Source organism: Rhipicephalus microplus, chromosome 10, assembly GCF_043290135.1.
Source record: "Rhipicephalus microplus isolate Deutch F79 chromosome 10, USDA_Rmic, whole genome shotgun sequence".
In the NCBI taxonomy this organism is placed as follows: domain Eukaryota; kingdom Metazoa; phylum Arthropoda; class Arachnida; order Ixodida; family Ixodidae; genus Rhipicephalus; species Rhipicephalus microplus.
The window spans coordinates 16,957,313-16,974,156 of record NC_134709.1 but is presented as its reverse complement, the minus strand read 5'-3'; the positions used below and the strand labels follow the sequence as shown (position 1 = coordinate 16,974,156).

The following is a 16,844-nucleotide window of genomic DNA, read 5'->3' as shown; positions in this document are numbered from 1 at the left end:
ATTCGCACAAGCCTAGTAGCTAAACAACATCGACAACAGCTTTGCCATGGATGACAATGCCAGACCGGTTAAGATGGCCAAGCTCTTGCGTTTTAACAAGTGTTATGCTGATGCAACATACTAATGCCTAATTTGCCTGCATTCATTCTACACAAAAGAAAGCAACAACGAGATATAAGTTCAATACAAAGCACTGAACTTATATCTTACTAATAAATCAAACTTGGGGATGACTAAATTGTTGCGACTCGCAAACTATAACACATAGCTCAAAATAAATTGCAGTCCCAAGTGAACATCTTTACTAAAGACCTGAAACAGGGAACAATATTTGTCTCTCACAGGAAAGGTCTCTTATAAACAGGGTACCGCATTCTTATTTTCCAACCAGCCTCTACCTTTATGTCGGCACACAAACATCTCTTATACCCAGTTGTCTCTTATGTCAGAGGCTCTAATAAAATGATCCAGCTCTATAATATCAGCATATTTATTTGCATTTGGGTGCCAAGATTCACCAATTTTCCCCCCTATGTAACAACAGTAGCTTTTGATGTGATGACCCCACTTACAGAGCCTCGCAAGCGGTGAAGCAAAAGGAGGGGACCGATTTACCTTTGCAAAGTGCTTGAAAGTGTATCCGAGGATTCGGACTCGCTCATCAATTTGACTGTACACTTTGAGGAGCCTTGTGTTGTGCTGGGCCTAAGGAAGATGCGAAAAATTTCAGCACTCCGGCGTTTGATTGAACTAAATAAGCATGTTTCGTTAAGTTCTTCTGAACCAGTGGTTCTCATATGGGGTTTGCGAGGCCATTTTTCAGGGGGTTTACGGCTGTAAAGCGTTTGTTGCACAGTTTTCTACGACATATGCCACAAATATACTTTTTGAAGGCTTGCATAATGGAAGAGTATACATGATGAACAGGTTGAATGTGGCTGTAGACAGAGCAACTTATTGATAAGACTTTAGGGATCGGGTAGGCGGGGCACTTCAGTATGACCGTCTCTTTCCCAGGAAGAAATAATAGGCACGAATTTCACGCTACATCTTCTGTTAATTTATGACCCCCTTTCCCTCTATACCCTTTGCTCTCGCTGCAAAGGGTCCCTCATCACACCTGTAGGTCGAAAAGAAGTCCCCAAAACATCCATGACTGAGAACCACTGCTCCAAACACATCAACGTCAAAAGAAACAAGAAAAGAAGAACTCCCTCTATACCAAAGTATTGTAGAAGCTGATGTCCCCCTCCAGTTGCGTCGGTTTATGGTAGAACTTGACAATCGGGACCTTGGCCGAGGTGATTGCAGTTATCTTCTTCAAGTTTTTGTCACCGTTGAGCTCTTTTGCAAGGTCCAGAATCTTTTCTTTGTGGCAAAAGTCCTACAAGAAACAGTTTTATCAATCGTGAATTGTTAAACAGCAAAAAAAAAAAAATTAAAGAGAAATGGCTACAGGTGCGAGTGACATAAATATATATCCTTTCTGATACAAAGAAATGTCAGTGACCCAGCTCTTGGAGGTGGTTCTTGCAGTAAACCGGTCTGTCAAAGTTCTAAACACTATGAACAGTTTCTTGAACAGATTGTGTAGGTGCAATCAGACTACCACATTTATCCATTCACTGCTGCCTGTACGGTCCCCCAGGTCTCCTCAAGCTTTTTTAGCACCTTTTTTGCCTGGGGAACCCCAAACTGTTTTGTGTTGGAAATAAATAGATGAAATAGATAGATAGATGAAATAGATAGATAGATGAAATAGATAGATAGATAGATGAAATAGATAGATAGATAGATAGATGAAATAGATGAAATAGATAGATAGATGAAATAGATAGATGAAATAGATAGATAGATGAAATAGATAGATAGATGCAATAGATAGACAGATAGATAGACAGACAGACGAAACAGATAGACAGACAGACAGACAGACAGACAGACGAAACAGACAGACAGACAGACAGACAGACAGACAGACAGACAGATGTACTAAAAGACGGAGGTGCAATAAAATCATTAGGTTATGTGCTTGACACAAGGTGTCACATGCACCCCAATAAACAATATGCAGGACACAAAATATGTTTTCACCGATTACTACAGTTAAACCTGAATATAACGAAAGTGATGATTTTCCAGAAAAGGTTTTTATAAAGAGGATTTCGTTATATGCATGTTCCGTGTGAAAATGCGGAAGATAAATGCACAAATTCAACAAAAGGTGGACTGAAGGCAGAGCTAACTCAAAACACTTATTTAACAGTAAAAAAAACTGCATTATTATTGCGATAGCAATTCAAATGGACACTCTCAATAATAATAATTCTTGGAGTTAAACGTCCCAAAACCACCATATATGAGAGACGCCCAGTCGTAAACTTTGGAAATTTTGACCACCCGGTATTTTTAAACATTCATTTAAATCTAAGCGCACGAGCTTTGGGCACTTTTGTCTCGCCCGAGAATGTGGCTGCCGCAGCCAGAATTAGATCCCGTGACCTGCGGGTCAGCAGCCGAGTGCCTTAGCCTCTAGACCACTGTGGAGGGTCTAAATGGACGCTCTCGGCGGGTTTTTGCCATCACTGCCATGTTCCGTAACAAGTCTAAATTGATAACATGCCCCCGTGCATCGTAACTTTCATGAGCGGGTAAAAGCGCGCAAGCGCTGCTGAAGCAGAGATTAAATGTCGGCCTATCTCTGTTGCCAGGAAGGAGCATAAGATAACACCCCCTGCATGTTAGAACTGTTGCCGAAGGCTCAAACAGAAACGAAACCACCCGTCTTAAACGAACATAAAAAATTGTGGAAGGGGGGGGGGGGGGGGTCGCCCGAGTAGCAACAATGAACTTTAATTTCAAGTTTAAAGGGCAGTCACGATCACTGAAACACGCACTACCTCGGCAAGTATCGTCGGTGCGCTTTCAACGCGAGGAGACTGCGTGAAAAGAACACTGCTCCCTGTAGCGGCCATATTCGCTCACACCAGTGTTTTGCAGCAGTTCTGCGACATCGCATCTAAAAGAGTTGACTGCCAGCCTTACTACATACAACATTACAATTTTTTGCCACCGCCGCTGCCGCTTTGCACTTGGTCACCCGTGAATGATGCGTGCTTGTACAAAAATGACAAAATTCGTGGCAAAATTCTTAGACTGCCACTGCAAAAAATTTGTTCTGTCTCTTGCTGCTCCTTTGGTAGACAGAGGTAGCAAATACATGTGCTTCTATGGAGCAACGGCAGAGAATTTAAAAGCTTCGGTGTATCGAGGAATTAGCTATACGGATGTTCCTTATAAGCAGGTTTACCTAACTAATAGAAAAGTCATGCAAAGCATGCAGGCCTGTAATGATAGCCATTTTTTATCTCGCATATGTTATTCAGGCATAATTTTTCGACTAGTCACTTACCTTGCCATCTTTACTGTGCTCAAATGTCAAACAGATGTCTAGATCACTATGGATCAGGCCAAAGCCGTTGCATGACGAGCCGTAAAGTGCGAGTCTGGCATCTGTGTTCAACGAGCACATAAAGAGAGCGCAATCATTCGTCATACTAAAGCAATCACAAAAATGAAATGTTCACAAAGCACACAAAAGCTGGTTTCAGTTTGGAGAAAAGAATGTCTCTTACGATTAGTACTTCTTAGTCCAACCTATACAATATCTATGTGGCTAGCAAGTTTCCCACTGGCCGAAAACAGCACGCTTCATCACTAGAAACTAGACCTACACGACACAAAAAAAAAAAAAAACTTAATAGCAACAGCCTAAAAAACATGCACGTAAACATTAACATTGAGTAGTTTTGTTTAAAACACCAAGTGCTCCTTTTCTGCCGCAATATCGCATATTTTACACACTTCTGCCTACTCTGCCAAAGCCAATCTCAGGCATATCGCACATACATAAGTAAACAAACAATTATATAAAGAAAAACACTAAAGCACGACTCATGAAGCAAATTTTGGGTATCCAGCTGTCCGCATTGAACCGGTTGTATGTATCCAGTTGTCCACAATATCAGGCATTATAAATTTGTACAGACGTCGCTAATTTACAACTAAATGTTTTTATCTCAGTATTGTAAACGAGCAGGCGACAACCTGCCCTAACCAATTTGAAGGCAACACTTCTGGCCTCTGCCTCCTGAGAATGATGGCTGCGATGCAGGCAAACTTGTCTTTAAACTTTCGCGTGCCCCTGTGAACTAATCGCAGTATGCAATAACTGAAAGGTATAGGATGAGACTACAGCTCTACGAGACTCTACGAGGCTCTACGAGACTCGATCAGGAATTCACCGCAATTACTTTTTATCCATTAGTATATATAAAGTAGGTCATGTCATACTCGTTTTACCGTAAAGTCAAAATCAGTCATAACACGTATCGTATTTACTCACAAAATGAACCCACCTTTTTTTCCAGAAAAGTTGATGTTAATTTGGGGGGAGGGTTCATTACGCGGCAGAAAAAAGTCACGGGAGTTACAGTAGAACTTCAATTATACGTCCCCCAGTTTCGTGACGACCCGCATTTTACGACAAATCGGTCAAGTCTTGGCATAATCTTCATAGGAATAATGTATTAAAAACCTTAATTATACGGCGCAGTTTTACGCCGACCCCGCAACTTACAAAGACATTCACCTCTTGTCCAAAAGAAAAAAGAATGCCTTTACTCGAATCAAGCGTGTACCAAATATTCACGAGTGCAAAATATAAAACTTTCGTTCCCCTAGGCTGACGATTAGAAAAGTAGAGCGAGACAGATGTCTTCTTAGAATGTAAAATTTATTCTCCTGGAAGTTCATGCAATTCTACACCCATCGCAATCGCGTGTAGACGTATCTGGGGTCATTACCTAGTCAAGCTCCGTCCACACAAAGTAGCTTCAGCCGACCGAAAAGCCGATATTTTCACCTTTTCGGTCCATGAAAACATTATCTGGTCCACATATAGCTGATCTCCCGCCTTTGTCGCACTCCCAGTCACAGGCTTGCAGACGCATAAGGGCGCGACGCAGCTGTTTTCACTGTGCAAAATTACTTTCTTTGACGTCGACGTTCATACTAACAGCGGGGCATCACTAGTTGCACTTCAAAAGGCCACAACGTGCATAGCTCAGTCCTACATGAAGGCATTCTACGCACACTCCTGGTTGGTCGCCATTATGTGACAGCGATGACACTGTGTCCGACTCTTCCGACGGAAGGCTATTTGGCAACGCAGTTTCGGTTTCATTTTCACACGCAGGCAATTTTCGGACTCCATTTATTGGTAAGAAGATGCGAGTGCGATTCGGTTCTTTTTTTTAGCTTGAGAATAGAGATTTTCAACTAAGTTACGCTGCCACTAGCTGTTGCTAGCAAGAATAATTTAATATACCTTTTTAGCAGAGGCACAAGGTCGTGCCGTATGCTTATTCAGGTGGTCTATACGCATTTTTTGGGGGCAAAGCTGAGTGGCATTGCTATATTCCAAGTTTTTTATTTTATTATACGATGTCCGCATCATACGACGGTTTTGCGTGGTCCCCTGAAAGTCGTATAATCGGGGTTCCACTGCACCATAAGAGCGAATATTTCGCATGATTGTTTTGGCCCTCGAAATGCACGACAAATTTTTTTGTAGCCCAAACCTCTTCCTGCTTCCTCCCATAAAGAGCGCGCACGGATCGAGGCCGGAGTGTCGTCCAGCCACTCTGTTTCTATGCTCCAGCGCACGCAGCTGCATAGCTAGCGTACCGGACGAACGCGCCCTACTCAGAATGTGTTGAACTAAATTCACTACGACAAACCAGACAACAAAAACGCAGCATCTGGTGGCTGCACACAAACGTTGCGGGTGCACAAGGTGCCGTCGGCATGGCAGGTGCGGTTGCACTTTGCATAGCCTCCAAGATGGCGGGCACGCACCGTAAAAGCACGCCACACGCCTGTGATCTCTCGGAGGCCATGCGCTTTGTTTCTTGCTTTGTTTTCATGCTGCTGTGCTTGCGTGGCGCTACAAGCAAAAAGCTTTTTCCTGCATTCTTTCTTTTGCTCTACCGCAAAAGAAGTGACTTTAAAACTTTTATTGACATGGTTTGCACTCTCGCTGCTCACAACTGTTTAGCACGGTTACCCCAACTATATTTTGACATTTATTGCGTCATTATTTTGCGATATAACAGCTTGATTTAATGTTGTTTCGATCGTCAACAGCACTGGCTATCACACCAGAATGAAGAGATATATTAAATTTTTTTTTTTTTTTTTCAAGAACCAAGATGGGGGTGGATTCATTATGCGAGCGAATATGGTATTCAACAGTATGCCTTCATTAGCAAAGCTCTAGAGAAACACGATTCTCCCACCTTTGTACTTCTGGCGGATGAATGATTCAAGTTCATGGAGCACTTTCTCACGGCACGCCTCCTCTTCGGGATCAGGAGTGCAAATTTCTGGAAGTAAGAAGATGAACCCATTAAGCAGTCATTACCAAGTATGTACTCAGTAGTGCAGGGCTCCAAAGATACACCCCAAATGTGGTAATGCATATTATACCGAAATCGTGAGAAAAAAAAAGAAATGTAAATAGTTTGCACTAAGACACGAAAATCCGAGCACAGCGAAGCACCGGCCCGTTGCCATTTGCTATGCAACTTATGTGTCCACATTTCTGTAAAGAGCTGGCTGGCATTCCACTCCTTCACTCTTTCTTTATTTTCTTTTCTCTGTTCTTTATCTTTTTCATTCTTCCATTGTCTGCTTATTTATATTTCCGTCTTTCCATTTCTTTCCCATCCTATCTTTCGATTCTTTCCTATCTCCACATCACTCTACTTCTCGCTTGCTTTTTCTTTCATCACTATTTCTCTCTCCCTCGGCATTTCCTTCTTTCAATTTGAATTTTCATGCTATGATTCGCTCTCTCCCTTTCTTCTTACCCTCATCCTCACATCTTCCTCTCTCACCTTCTTCCATTTTCAACCACCTTGTTACGCATCAATATTCAAGGCTATGCTACATCCTACCAGCGTTCCAGGCCAGCAGAGTGGTTAAAACGCTCGCCTTCAAACCATGGCTTAACGGGTTTGAATCCTACCTCCTTACAAAGTTTCTTTATCTCTATCTTTCTGTTTTCTCCTTCTTTTTTCCCCTCCTTATGGACCGCAGTCTCACATCTCTCTCTCACACTTGGTGCTTGCCTCTTGCTATACGCTGGACAAATCGGCGTACGTGTTCTGGGAGTGAAACAGAAGATGAAGAGAGGGACAAAGGGAGCGAGTGCTAGTTCCCAATGATGGCAATTATGTGTTCAAACTTTTTACAACGAGCTAGAACAGCTTCACTGTTAGAAGCTATTACAAGAACCGTCCCATTAGTGCAACTCGCAAAAAAAAAAAAAAAGAAGATTTACAAAAAGCCAGGGGGTGGAACTAATTAGCACCACTTATCTCTTTTACACCACTTTCTTCTCTCTTTCCAACTGGCACCAAGTCTACGAAAATTTGTCACGGAAGACGACCCCGTGCAAAAGGGTTTTGTGGAAATGGAAAACAAGCATGTCTAATCGATCGGACTCACTCATCACATCTTGGCAGACGTCGTTGAGTATTTTCGTGTAACTCCGCGTCATGTCAGGCAATGGCTTCAGCTCAGGAAGGCGGTGATCGGGACAGTCCTGCACGAGGTGCTCTTTGCTCAGTGTTCAACAAACTGTCAAACTCCACAAGTCAGGCAAACACAGAGTCGTCGAGCTTCAAGCAAGTGCTTTTAGTGTGGAAGGCACGTACCTCGTGCAAATGTCCACTCTTCTGGCAAGAGGAGCAGATGACTGGAGGAGACTGAAATGAAGTGAGAACGCCAATCAGAGAAGCTGCCAATATTGAACCACACACACGATCTGGACTGGCAGGCCAACAGCGATCGCATCACTGTGTTCTAGTTATTATGGTGCTTGAATGCTGGCCAGGAGGTTGCGGGGCCAATCGTGGCTACAGTGGCCACATTTTGATGTAGGCGAAATGCTACAGACTCATGTAGTTAGATTTAGGTACCCATAAAATAACACCAGGTGGTCTAAACTTCCAGGGCCCTTTACTACAGCATTTTTAATAGTCATATTGTGCTTTTGGGACATTCGACACGAACAATTATTATTATTAAATCCACAGTACTGCAGTTATCACATTGAGCAATGAAAGAGAATAGAAGGCAGCCAAGAGCTTCTCTCGTACCCGCCCATTGGCCAGCGTCTTCCGCGAGAAGCTGTAGCTGAAGTCTTTAACAGAGCACATGTCAAGGTCGTCAAGGATCCGTTGAGGTATCGGCGGTCCGGGCTTCACGAACTGTTGAACAGGTGGAGCCTGAGGAGCCGGCTGGGATGCTTCTTTCTTCTTGCGATTCTTTGACTTGGCAGGGTCTGGCCCGAGGTCGAGGTTGGCCACAACCTTTGCGACTTCGGCGAAAGACAGGTCCGGGTCTTGCTCGTCCGTATCGTGGGCCGGGCCCGACGAGCAGCTGCTCGCATCGTCCTCATCCTCCTCCTCGTCGTCCTCCTCATCCGTTGCTTTGGCTCTGGCCGACTCGTCCGTCGAGTCATGCCGTTCCTTTCGCTGGGTGGCAAAATGCAAGAGAAAAAATATTGTAATGAAGGCCGACCTAACTGCCATAACACTGGAAATAACTACAATGCACATAAGTGAAAGCAGTAGTGTAAGCCAGCGTATGAAGGAGTACAAATTCTCGGGCTAGTTTTGGGTCTGTCGTGCCCATCATATCGTAGGTTCATACCAGCACTTTCGCGGTACTCGTTTACAAGTACTAGCAGAACCCGAAAGACAGCTCGGCCGTAATGCCACTGCGTCTTAAGGTGGAGCATATCAAAACTCTGAAGGGAGCAATGTGCAACTGGTGGGACCATGTTTGTAGGAATTCATGAATGAGGATACCAATCGTTGAACCATGGTTCTGATGGAGCCACTAGTACAAGAAGATGCGGGGAGACATCAAGCGCACCTTTGTGGCGTCTTCTTCCTCGTCCGACTCGGAGTCGGACTCGGAGTTGTCCGTGTACATAGGCGGACCCGGGAGCCGGACAAACATGGGCCCTACGTGCAACTGCGGCTGCAGGAAGTAGATAGCTGAGGTGCAGATGCAGCGCTTAAGGAACAGGTACATTCGCTCGCTGGGGATCGATCGGGCAAGGTTCCGCTTGGGCGAGTACGGGTCTGCAAGGCAGAAGAAAGCGAGAAGCCACGGCTGTGTCATCGAAAATTTGCTATGGTAACACCTATTAACACAACTGGAGCATGAAATGGGTGCCTTTTATTGCTACCAAAAACATCAAACGAACGTGCCACACCACTTCATTTTGGACAGTTCATCAATACGTGGCACAGTCACGCTTAAAGAAAAAGGCGGGTGAGTGTTTCGACCTCCATTTGAGAACCACTTTCCTAGATCGATTCCCCTTCTTGTTATTCAGCAATCAACATTCGCTTTCACTTCGCTTCAGTAAGAGTACATGGTGGAGGTGTTTCAGTTCAGTCATCAGTCACAATAAGCACAAGCCGGACAACCCAAAAAACCATAGCCACTCGGGGGCGAGACTACAGCCAGCAAAAAAATAAATGTTAAGAATTGAACGAGTAAAAGCGTGGACCACAACGTGCTTTACGGGAACCACTGCTTGGAGGTTGATCTTGCAAAAATGGTAGTTTTATTTTTAGCTAAATATTTCTCCACGGCGAAAATACAGCATCGAACAGCTACGAGATGGATGTCCCGTTTCAGCGGTTTCTGCTCGTCGAGCCATACCCTCAATGGCAATGTAGCGCCTGTTCCACTTCTTCTCCATGATAAGCATTGGCTGTGAGCGCCTAATGCAGACCACACGTCTGCTTAGCTTGAACTCGACAGCGTAGAAGCGCAGGAGCTCCACCCACAGCTGGCCGATGCTGCGGTCGTTCTTGCAGCTCCACCGGCCTTCCTGATGCGAAAAGAAAAAACGTGGTCAAGCTGATTGCACCAAAGAAAAAGACCTTTACACACCACAATTTCGGTTCGAAAGTAAATCTATATTAAAAAATGCCACATCTGTCATTTACTCATTTTTTTTTTTAGATACTGCAACCCTGTAAAAGGGCTATTGCAGGAGTGGGGTTATACAGTGCGAAAAAAATTGCAACAAAAAAGATACATTAGAAGTAGCAATAAAATAACAATAAACCATATTTATAATAATAAAGGAATTGAGATTTCGTTACATAATCATTTTCAACAAGAATAGCAACATAATCATTCAGTGGGACTGATCGAATGTGACCAGTTACGAAATTCCATAATTCTATTCATCGGGGAAAGAAATCATACTCGATTGAATGTATCTGTGCATACAAAAAGGTAGCAAGATTGAACTCGTGAAAGTTGAGGGTAGAGAAGGGCTTGGCAAATGACAAAAATTCTGTGTTTGAAATGCGATATGAATGGTTGATCATGTAGTGCAAAAATTTTAATGATTCCACATCACGACGTACCGAAAGAGGTTCTAGCTTTAGCTCATGTAATGCTAATTACAAATAGAAGTAGTGGTCGTAACTGCGAAAATGCCATCGTGTGAAAACCCTGGTTCCAGTATCTCCATATTGGACCGAGCGTTTTCTTGAGCCAATACGTTGATGACCATACAAGAGCTTGTAAGGCAGCTTTGCCGCAATGCGACAGTCAAATGAGGTGAAGCACAATAAAATCCTGAAGGGCCACTTTTAATTTGATGTTGACTGTATTTGTCTTAGGGAAGTTCGAATAGATTCGAATAGCAAAATTGCAGTACAAATCGAATCAAATGGCACACACTACTTGAAAAACATTAGAACACCTTGAAGCATGCCTCAATTTGTGGCAAGGTACACAAACACGAGACAGCAGACTAGAAAAACAGAAATAGAAGGCCTGACGAGAGAAGCATAAACACCTCGGTCTATGCTGAAAATCTGTTCACCTCCATGAATATTACAGCATACCTAATTAAGTCACTTTTTATGAAAATGCATTTAAAAAAATAAATGCTTCTCTTTCACTAAATTTCTTACAGAAAAGAAGAAAAAGAAAGTGAGCTAGGTTGAAACAAAACATGACAAAAATGACGTCAACTTCGAAGACTCATGCAAACTGCAATTCATTGTTATGCATGTCAATCTTGCGTTTCTGCCTAAAGCAAGATGGCGACCTAAGGCCAGAATGAGAAAAGAACGCAGCGAGTGAAGCGAGAGGTGCAAGTTCTTCTGTCCTTGAATTAGCAATGGGTTATAGCCATAAATCCACACTGCCACAAGAACATATCTAGTCCACTCACCAGATCCTCGGGCTTCACGTAAGACTCGGATTCTTTGCCATCCTTCATCTGCACATTAAAATAGAGCACCAGAGTATAAATGCCATTGCCTGCAAACATGAAAGTGTGCAGCAGAGCCACATGCTAAATGATGCCTGCTGGCAAGACGACAAAAAAATACCACAAGTGTTCAACACTCAACACCATGGCTACGAATGGCATTGGCCAACACTCCCCAGAATCACAAGCGCAAAAATACCCAATAAAGTGGATGCGGGAATGACCGCCGCTATAGCCCTATCAATAGAGCACTGGACGTATGATTTGAAGGTCACATGTTCAGTCCCTGCCAACGGCACGTTGTTTTTCTTGTTCACCTTCAATGCTTTTCTATATCGCAATCGCTATCACTGCAGTTAACTACAAACTTTTGAGTCCGCACTGTTCTGGTGATTGAACCCAGCATCAATGCTGTTCCAGGACTGTCAAAATGTTCCAGAACTGTCCTAACTAACTAGAAGGTGAGCAGGGTCATAGAATGAGGCCAATTATGGCAGACAGTCGAGCCCGCTTACAACGAACCCGAGCGTGACGCGGCACCCGTTCGCTGTATCCTGAAGTTCGTAGTAAACGAAACACAGCTTTTAAAAAAAAGTTGCGAGTGAAAACACAAACTTTCTTGCCCCAAAAAGTTCGTGATGCACGTGTTTCGAAGAGCAGAAGCGATAAGGGTGGTCTCGAGTTCATTTAAAACGGCAAGGTGCTCGTTTTCACAGTCGTGCGGATATTTTCACGGTCACGCGCATATTGTTCGTTTTACGCAAAAGTTCGTTTTAAGTGGGGCCGTTATATGTGGGGTCGACCTTACTTTGGAATCTTGCAGGGTGGAACCAGAATGCCTCAAATTCGCAACCTTCCTCAATAATTCGGAGGAACTGTGTGAAGTCTTGTACATGAACCCATCTTGCATTTTGGATCAAAACTGACTAAACTCCGTTTCGTATGTCAGATGCGACGCTGCGGAAGCTATGCAAGAAGCACGGCCAGCCAGATGTGCAACTACACACATCTTGTACTTGGCTTTCGTCGTTTCAAACGCTCGGGCAAGCCCGTAAAGATCTGCGAGTTGTGCACCATGACAGGCTGCACGTGAATCACCAAACAAGCAAAAACAAAGACATGCTAAGAGACCCAGAACAACTTTATGACAACCATGTAGTGGGGTTTGTTTATATCTGAGGCACAGAGCACGTTCACTTACTTTTCAGCCTAAAGATGAAAAGAAATTGAATTACAGATGGTGAAATACTTGTCAATGATGTCAAATCAATGTCAGTCCAATTTGAACTACTTATATTTCGAACGCACCGAGCGCAAAAATCTCACTAGCCTCCAAAGAATTGCACCTGATGTAGGAGAGTAGAGGGATAAACAGTAATGTCAAACACATGAACTTACAAGCATTTATCAAAAAATGTAGCCAGCACAGCATGATAGCAAAGAAGACACAACAAGACGCGATGTTTTTGTATCTTGCGTTTCACTTTTTGTTGTACTTAAGGGGAGACGCGGTTTTCCGGAAAATTTTCACTTTTTTTTTTCCGGCTGTATTGGCATCCTTGGACTATAATCTATTACTTCTGAAAATATCAAGCTGAAATTCGCACGAGAAATTATCAAAAAATGCTTCCAAGTGGGCAGCGGTGACGCGAGAAATGCGCGAAAGTCGCGAAAAACGGCGAAGTTCGCGTCGTCTTGTCGCGAAAACGGCGCGTTGGCCGCCATTTGCAATCGTGCACGCATGCTGCGAAGGCCATATCCTTCATAATCCACTAGTAGCCAGTCTCGTGCCTTCACGCAGAATAAACAAAAAACGAAAAGAACAACGCGTACGTCACGCGTTTTGAATATCGCGGCACACAGCGCCGCCATTGGACGGCGGTGCGCTCCACGCTCCTCCCCCTCCTATCTCTCCGGCAAAAGAGCGAAGCCTCGGACGTCGCGATCGAGTTTTTCTGCGTTTCTCTGCATTTTTGCGTCATGGCAAGCCCGAAGAAGTGCAGTTCAGATAATCGAAAGTTCAGAACTCGCCACAAGTATCGAGGGAAACGGCGTCGGACGCTTCGCAAAGCGACAGCGAACGACGATGTCGCCCCCGACCAACGCCCCGACGCTCCGACTTCGGATAGGCCTAACACCGTCACCGAACCCTGCGACAGTGGTTGTGAAATAGCCGCTGCCGTGGAATTCGTCGGTGCATCCCAAAGGAAGATTGGATTCTTCGAGAGTGAACGTAGACCGGTAGATGCTGCTACTGCGAACATGCTGCTTTGCGAAATCGATGCGCTGACGGCACTTGTGGCGGGTGCGCAATGCCCAACCTGCCGCGAACGGAAGCTCGGCGTGCGAGAGGCAGCTGGAAAGCGCAAAGGACTTTCGGCATTCCTCGAACTGTGCTGTCAAAATTCTGATTGCCCTGAATCTGCACTTTCGTTCACGCACACGTCGAGACGTACTGCTTCGGCCGAGGACCAAGGAACGAGCGCTCGTTTTGACAGCGGCAGCTCGCGTGACAGCTTTGCTGTAAACGTGAAGGCAGTTCTGGCAGCACGCGCTATAGGCGCAGGCCACGACCAACTTTCACGATTTTGTGCGATTCTCGGTCTTCCGAGCCCGATGCATCACAAGACATTCAACGGCATTTGCAAGAAGCTCCATGGTGCGGCGATGACGGCAGTGAGCAAAAACTTGCACCAGACACGAAACATCACGAAGGACACAGTCGGCGGCAGAGATGTGCCAGTCATGTTTGATGGCACCTGGCAGAAAAGAGGTCATAAAAGCCACAATGGAGTGGGCACAGTCGTGTCCCTGGACACGGGGCTCTGCCTCTGTCTTGAAGTTCTTTCGAACTACTGCCATGCTTGCAGTATACACAGGGACCTTGGGGAGGATGAAGAGATATGGCGAGCTTTTCATCTTCCAGTTTGCCAAAAAAACACTGACTGCTCATCCCATGCAATGGAACCTGCGGCAGCTGTCAATATATGGCAGAGGACCTTGTCTTATGAAACTCCACTGCGATTCACCAGCTTCCTAAGTGATGGTGACAGCAAGGCCTACACTGCAGTCTGCGAGGCAAATGTATATTGTGACACCCCCATTGACAAAGAAGAGTGCACGAACCACGTTGCAAAGCGCTTGGGAACTGCCCTACGGAAATTGGCAACGCCACTGCCACGAGGCGAAAAACTGAAAGATGCGACAATAATAAAACTACAAACATATTACAAGATCGCCATCACGAGCAACAAGGACAGTGTCCGAAATATGTACACTGCCATATGGGCATCGTATTTTCATTGCTGCTCCAGTGATGGTACCAGTAGCCACAACTTTTGCCCCGCGGGACCAAATTCGTGGTGCAAGCACAAGCGTGCGGAAGCACTGGGGGAGCCTGCACCACGCCACACCCCACTGCTGACGAAGGCTCAAGGATTGGTAATTATGCCTATCTACAAGCGCCTTACAGAGGAGAAACTCCTTATTCGGTGCCTTCATGGCAAGACACAGAATGCAGCCGAATCGCTGAACAGCAAGATATGGCTGCTATGTCCAAAAACAAAGTTCGCCTCCAGAACAACTGTGAAGACAGCCACCGCTCTTGCTGTACTCTGGTACAACAAAGGCCAAAAGGGCTTTGAAGAAGTGCTCGAAGGCATTGGAATTCTCCCCTCACAAGATCTGGCCACACATGGTGACCACTGTGACGTCATGCGCATCAGGAAGATGAACCTGAAGCAAACTGCAGAAGCGAGGGCACACCGTCGCAACACAGCGAAGAGAGCTCGTGTTGAGGACACTGATCGCAAGAGCCGTGAAGGACCAAGCTATGGTGCAGGGGACTTCTAGACACTTGCAGTGCATTCAAGGCAAGGTACTTTTCATTGTGCCCCAATTTGATGCAAAAAGAATGATTTCCTAATAAATGCCAACTTTGCGAACTTTCAAACTTTTTTTTCTCATTTTCATTTTTTCTGACAGTTTCACGTTTTCCGGGCAGCCTTTTAGAAACATATTCATTGTATAGTAACGAAACTTGGCACACATATTCTTTAACACATGCAGAATGCAAATATCTACTCTAAATTGCAATGCCTACCAGCATTAGTTGTGAAAATATTAGCTTATTGTTTCAAGGGAGATTGAAAATAATAAGTCATTCAATACAATTTTTTTTTCTTGGTTCCAATATTTCTGTAACATATCTATATAGATATTTGCACTTTTCAATCTACCAAGAGTCAAATAAGATCAGACACAGCGCTTTTACTGAAAGTTTAGTACATGAAAGAGTGCCCTCGAAAAATGTAACTTTTTGCTATTGTTTATGGCATAACTCAATAATTATAGCAGCTACACAAAAAATGATTGCATATTTGAAATCTGCATAAAAAACTATACTAATAACAAACTTTTAAAGTCTCTATTACTAGAAATAAAAAAAAAACTTTTTCGAGGAGCGTCTCCCCTTAAAGGGCGACACTAAAGTCAAATAAAAATTTACGACAGAGTGAAAGCTCAATGAATCACAATATCTAAAACGATAATATCATGAACAACAGTGCCCTACTTATAGAGAAATTAAGGTAACTGCACAAGAACCCATGCGCTGCAGTAGGACATTCTCAAAATGATCCCGATGACATCAGACCAACTGCCTACAATTATTCACTAGTAATCGATATAGCTGCACTAAATGAAGAACCTTCCGTGCATCAAGAGACGCAATAAAATGCTGCTTGTTCATTTATGTTCGATTCATGGAAAAAAGAATCGTCGTACGTTACTATGAGGAATGGCATAAGTGGTTCAAAAATTCAATTTTCGCGTAGTTACATTGGACGGGTGGTGCCATCTAGCGAGGCGCAGTTGAACCAAAAAACGTCTGCAGCCTCGGAGCCAATGGCGGGAAATTCATCAATGGCCGTAGTAGCTGCAGTAGCTTCCGCTAATATCGGTCTGCTGCTACTAGCGCAGTAAAGCAGGGCAACGCTATGCACGGCAACAGCGACGCGAGTCGGTCCACTTCTTGAGGCGGGTAATTTGAAGTGTGCTAACCCGATGCGGACCACTAAAACGCAATTTTATTTTAAAATAGGCCCTTCCTTGGCACAAAAGTAACACCATGAGGTTTCTGAACCACTATTTCAATAATCAACATCGACTTATAACTTTCCAGTGGATTCCCGCTCATTGCGGCGTGATGGGAAACGAAGAGGCAGACGCTCAAGCTAAAAATGCCTTAAGCAGTGCCCCTGAAGTACGCATTGCGTTTTCACGAGCTGACACAAACGCCCTGCTTCGCTGCGTGATGCGCAGCTACACACTTCAGCACTGGACCAAACCGGAACGGCGACACCAGCGACTTCACAAATGGGACCCGGAAATGAGGTTCCGCATGCCTCCCAAATTGAAAAGGCAACTCACAAGTATGATCCACCGCATTCGTCTTGGTGTA

The 16,844-nt window shown here is 44.4% G+C and overlaps 2 protein-coding genes across 4 annotated transcripts in view; one reads left to right on the top strand and one right to left on the bottom strand.

Moving 5' to 3' along the window:
- The window catches only part of LOC119181837 (spindle assembly abnormal protein 6 homolog), a 269,839-nt gene that overhangs the window by 184,827 nt on the left and 68,168 nt on the right, over positions 1-16,844 (top strand). The gene's annotated exons all lie outside the window — the stretch shown is intronic.
- The window catches only part of LOC119181024 (terminal uridylyltransferase 7), a 51,338-nt gene that overhangs the window by 22,948 nt on the left and 11,546 nt on the right, over positions 1-16,844 (bottom strand). For all 3 annotated transcript variants that reach the window (XM_037432173.2, XM_037432175.2, XM_037432174.2), the window contains exons 10-19: positions 11,345-11,392; positions 9,808-9,979; positions 9,007-9,218; positions 8,226-8,603; positions 7,782-7,832; positions 7,573-7,669; positions 6,360-6,446; positions 3,413-3,513; positions 1,223-1,384; positions 616-705 (exon numbers count right to left, since the gene is read on the bottom strand). In XM_037432173.2, the coding sequence (XP_037288070.2) occupies positions 616-705; positions 1,223-1,384; positions 3,413-3,513; positions 6,360-6,446; positions 7,573-7,669; positions 7,782-7,832; positions 8,226-8,603; positions 9,007-9,218; positions 9,808-9,979; positions 11,345-11,392 (1,398 nt within the window). The remainder of the gene's footprint in view (positions 1-615; positions 706-1,222; positions 1,385-3,412; positions 3,514-6,359; positions 6,447-7,572; positions 7,670-7,781; positions 7,833-8,225; positions 8,604-9,006; positions 9,219-9,807; positions 9,980-11,344; positions 11,393-16,844) is intronic.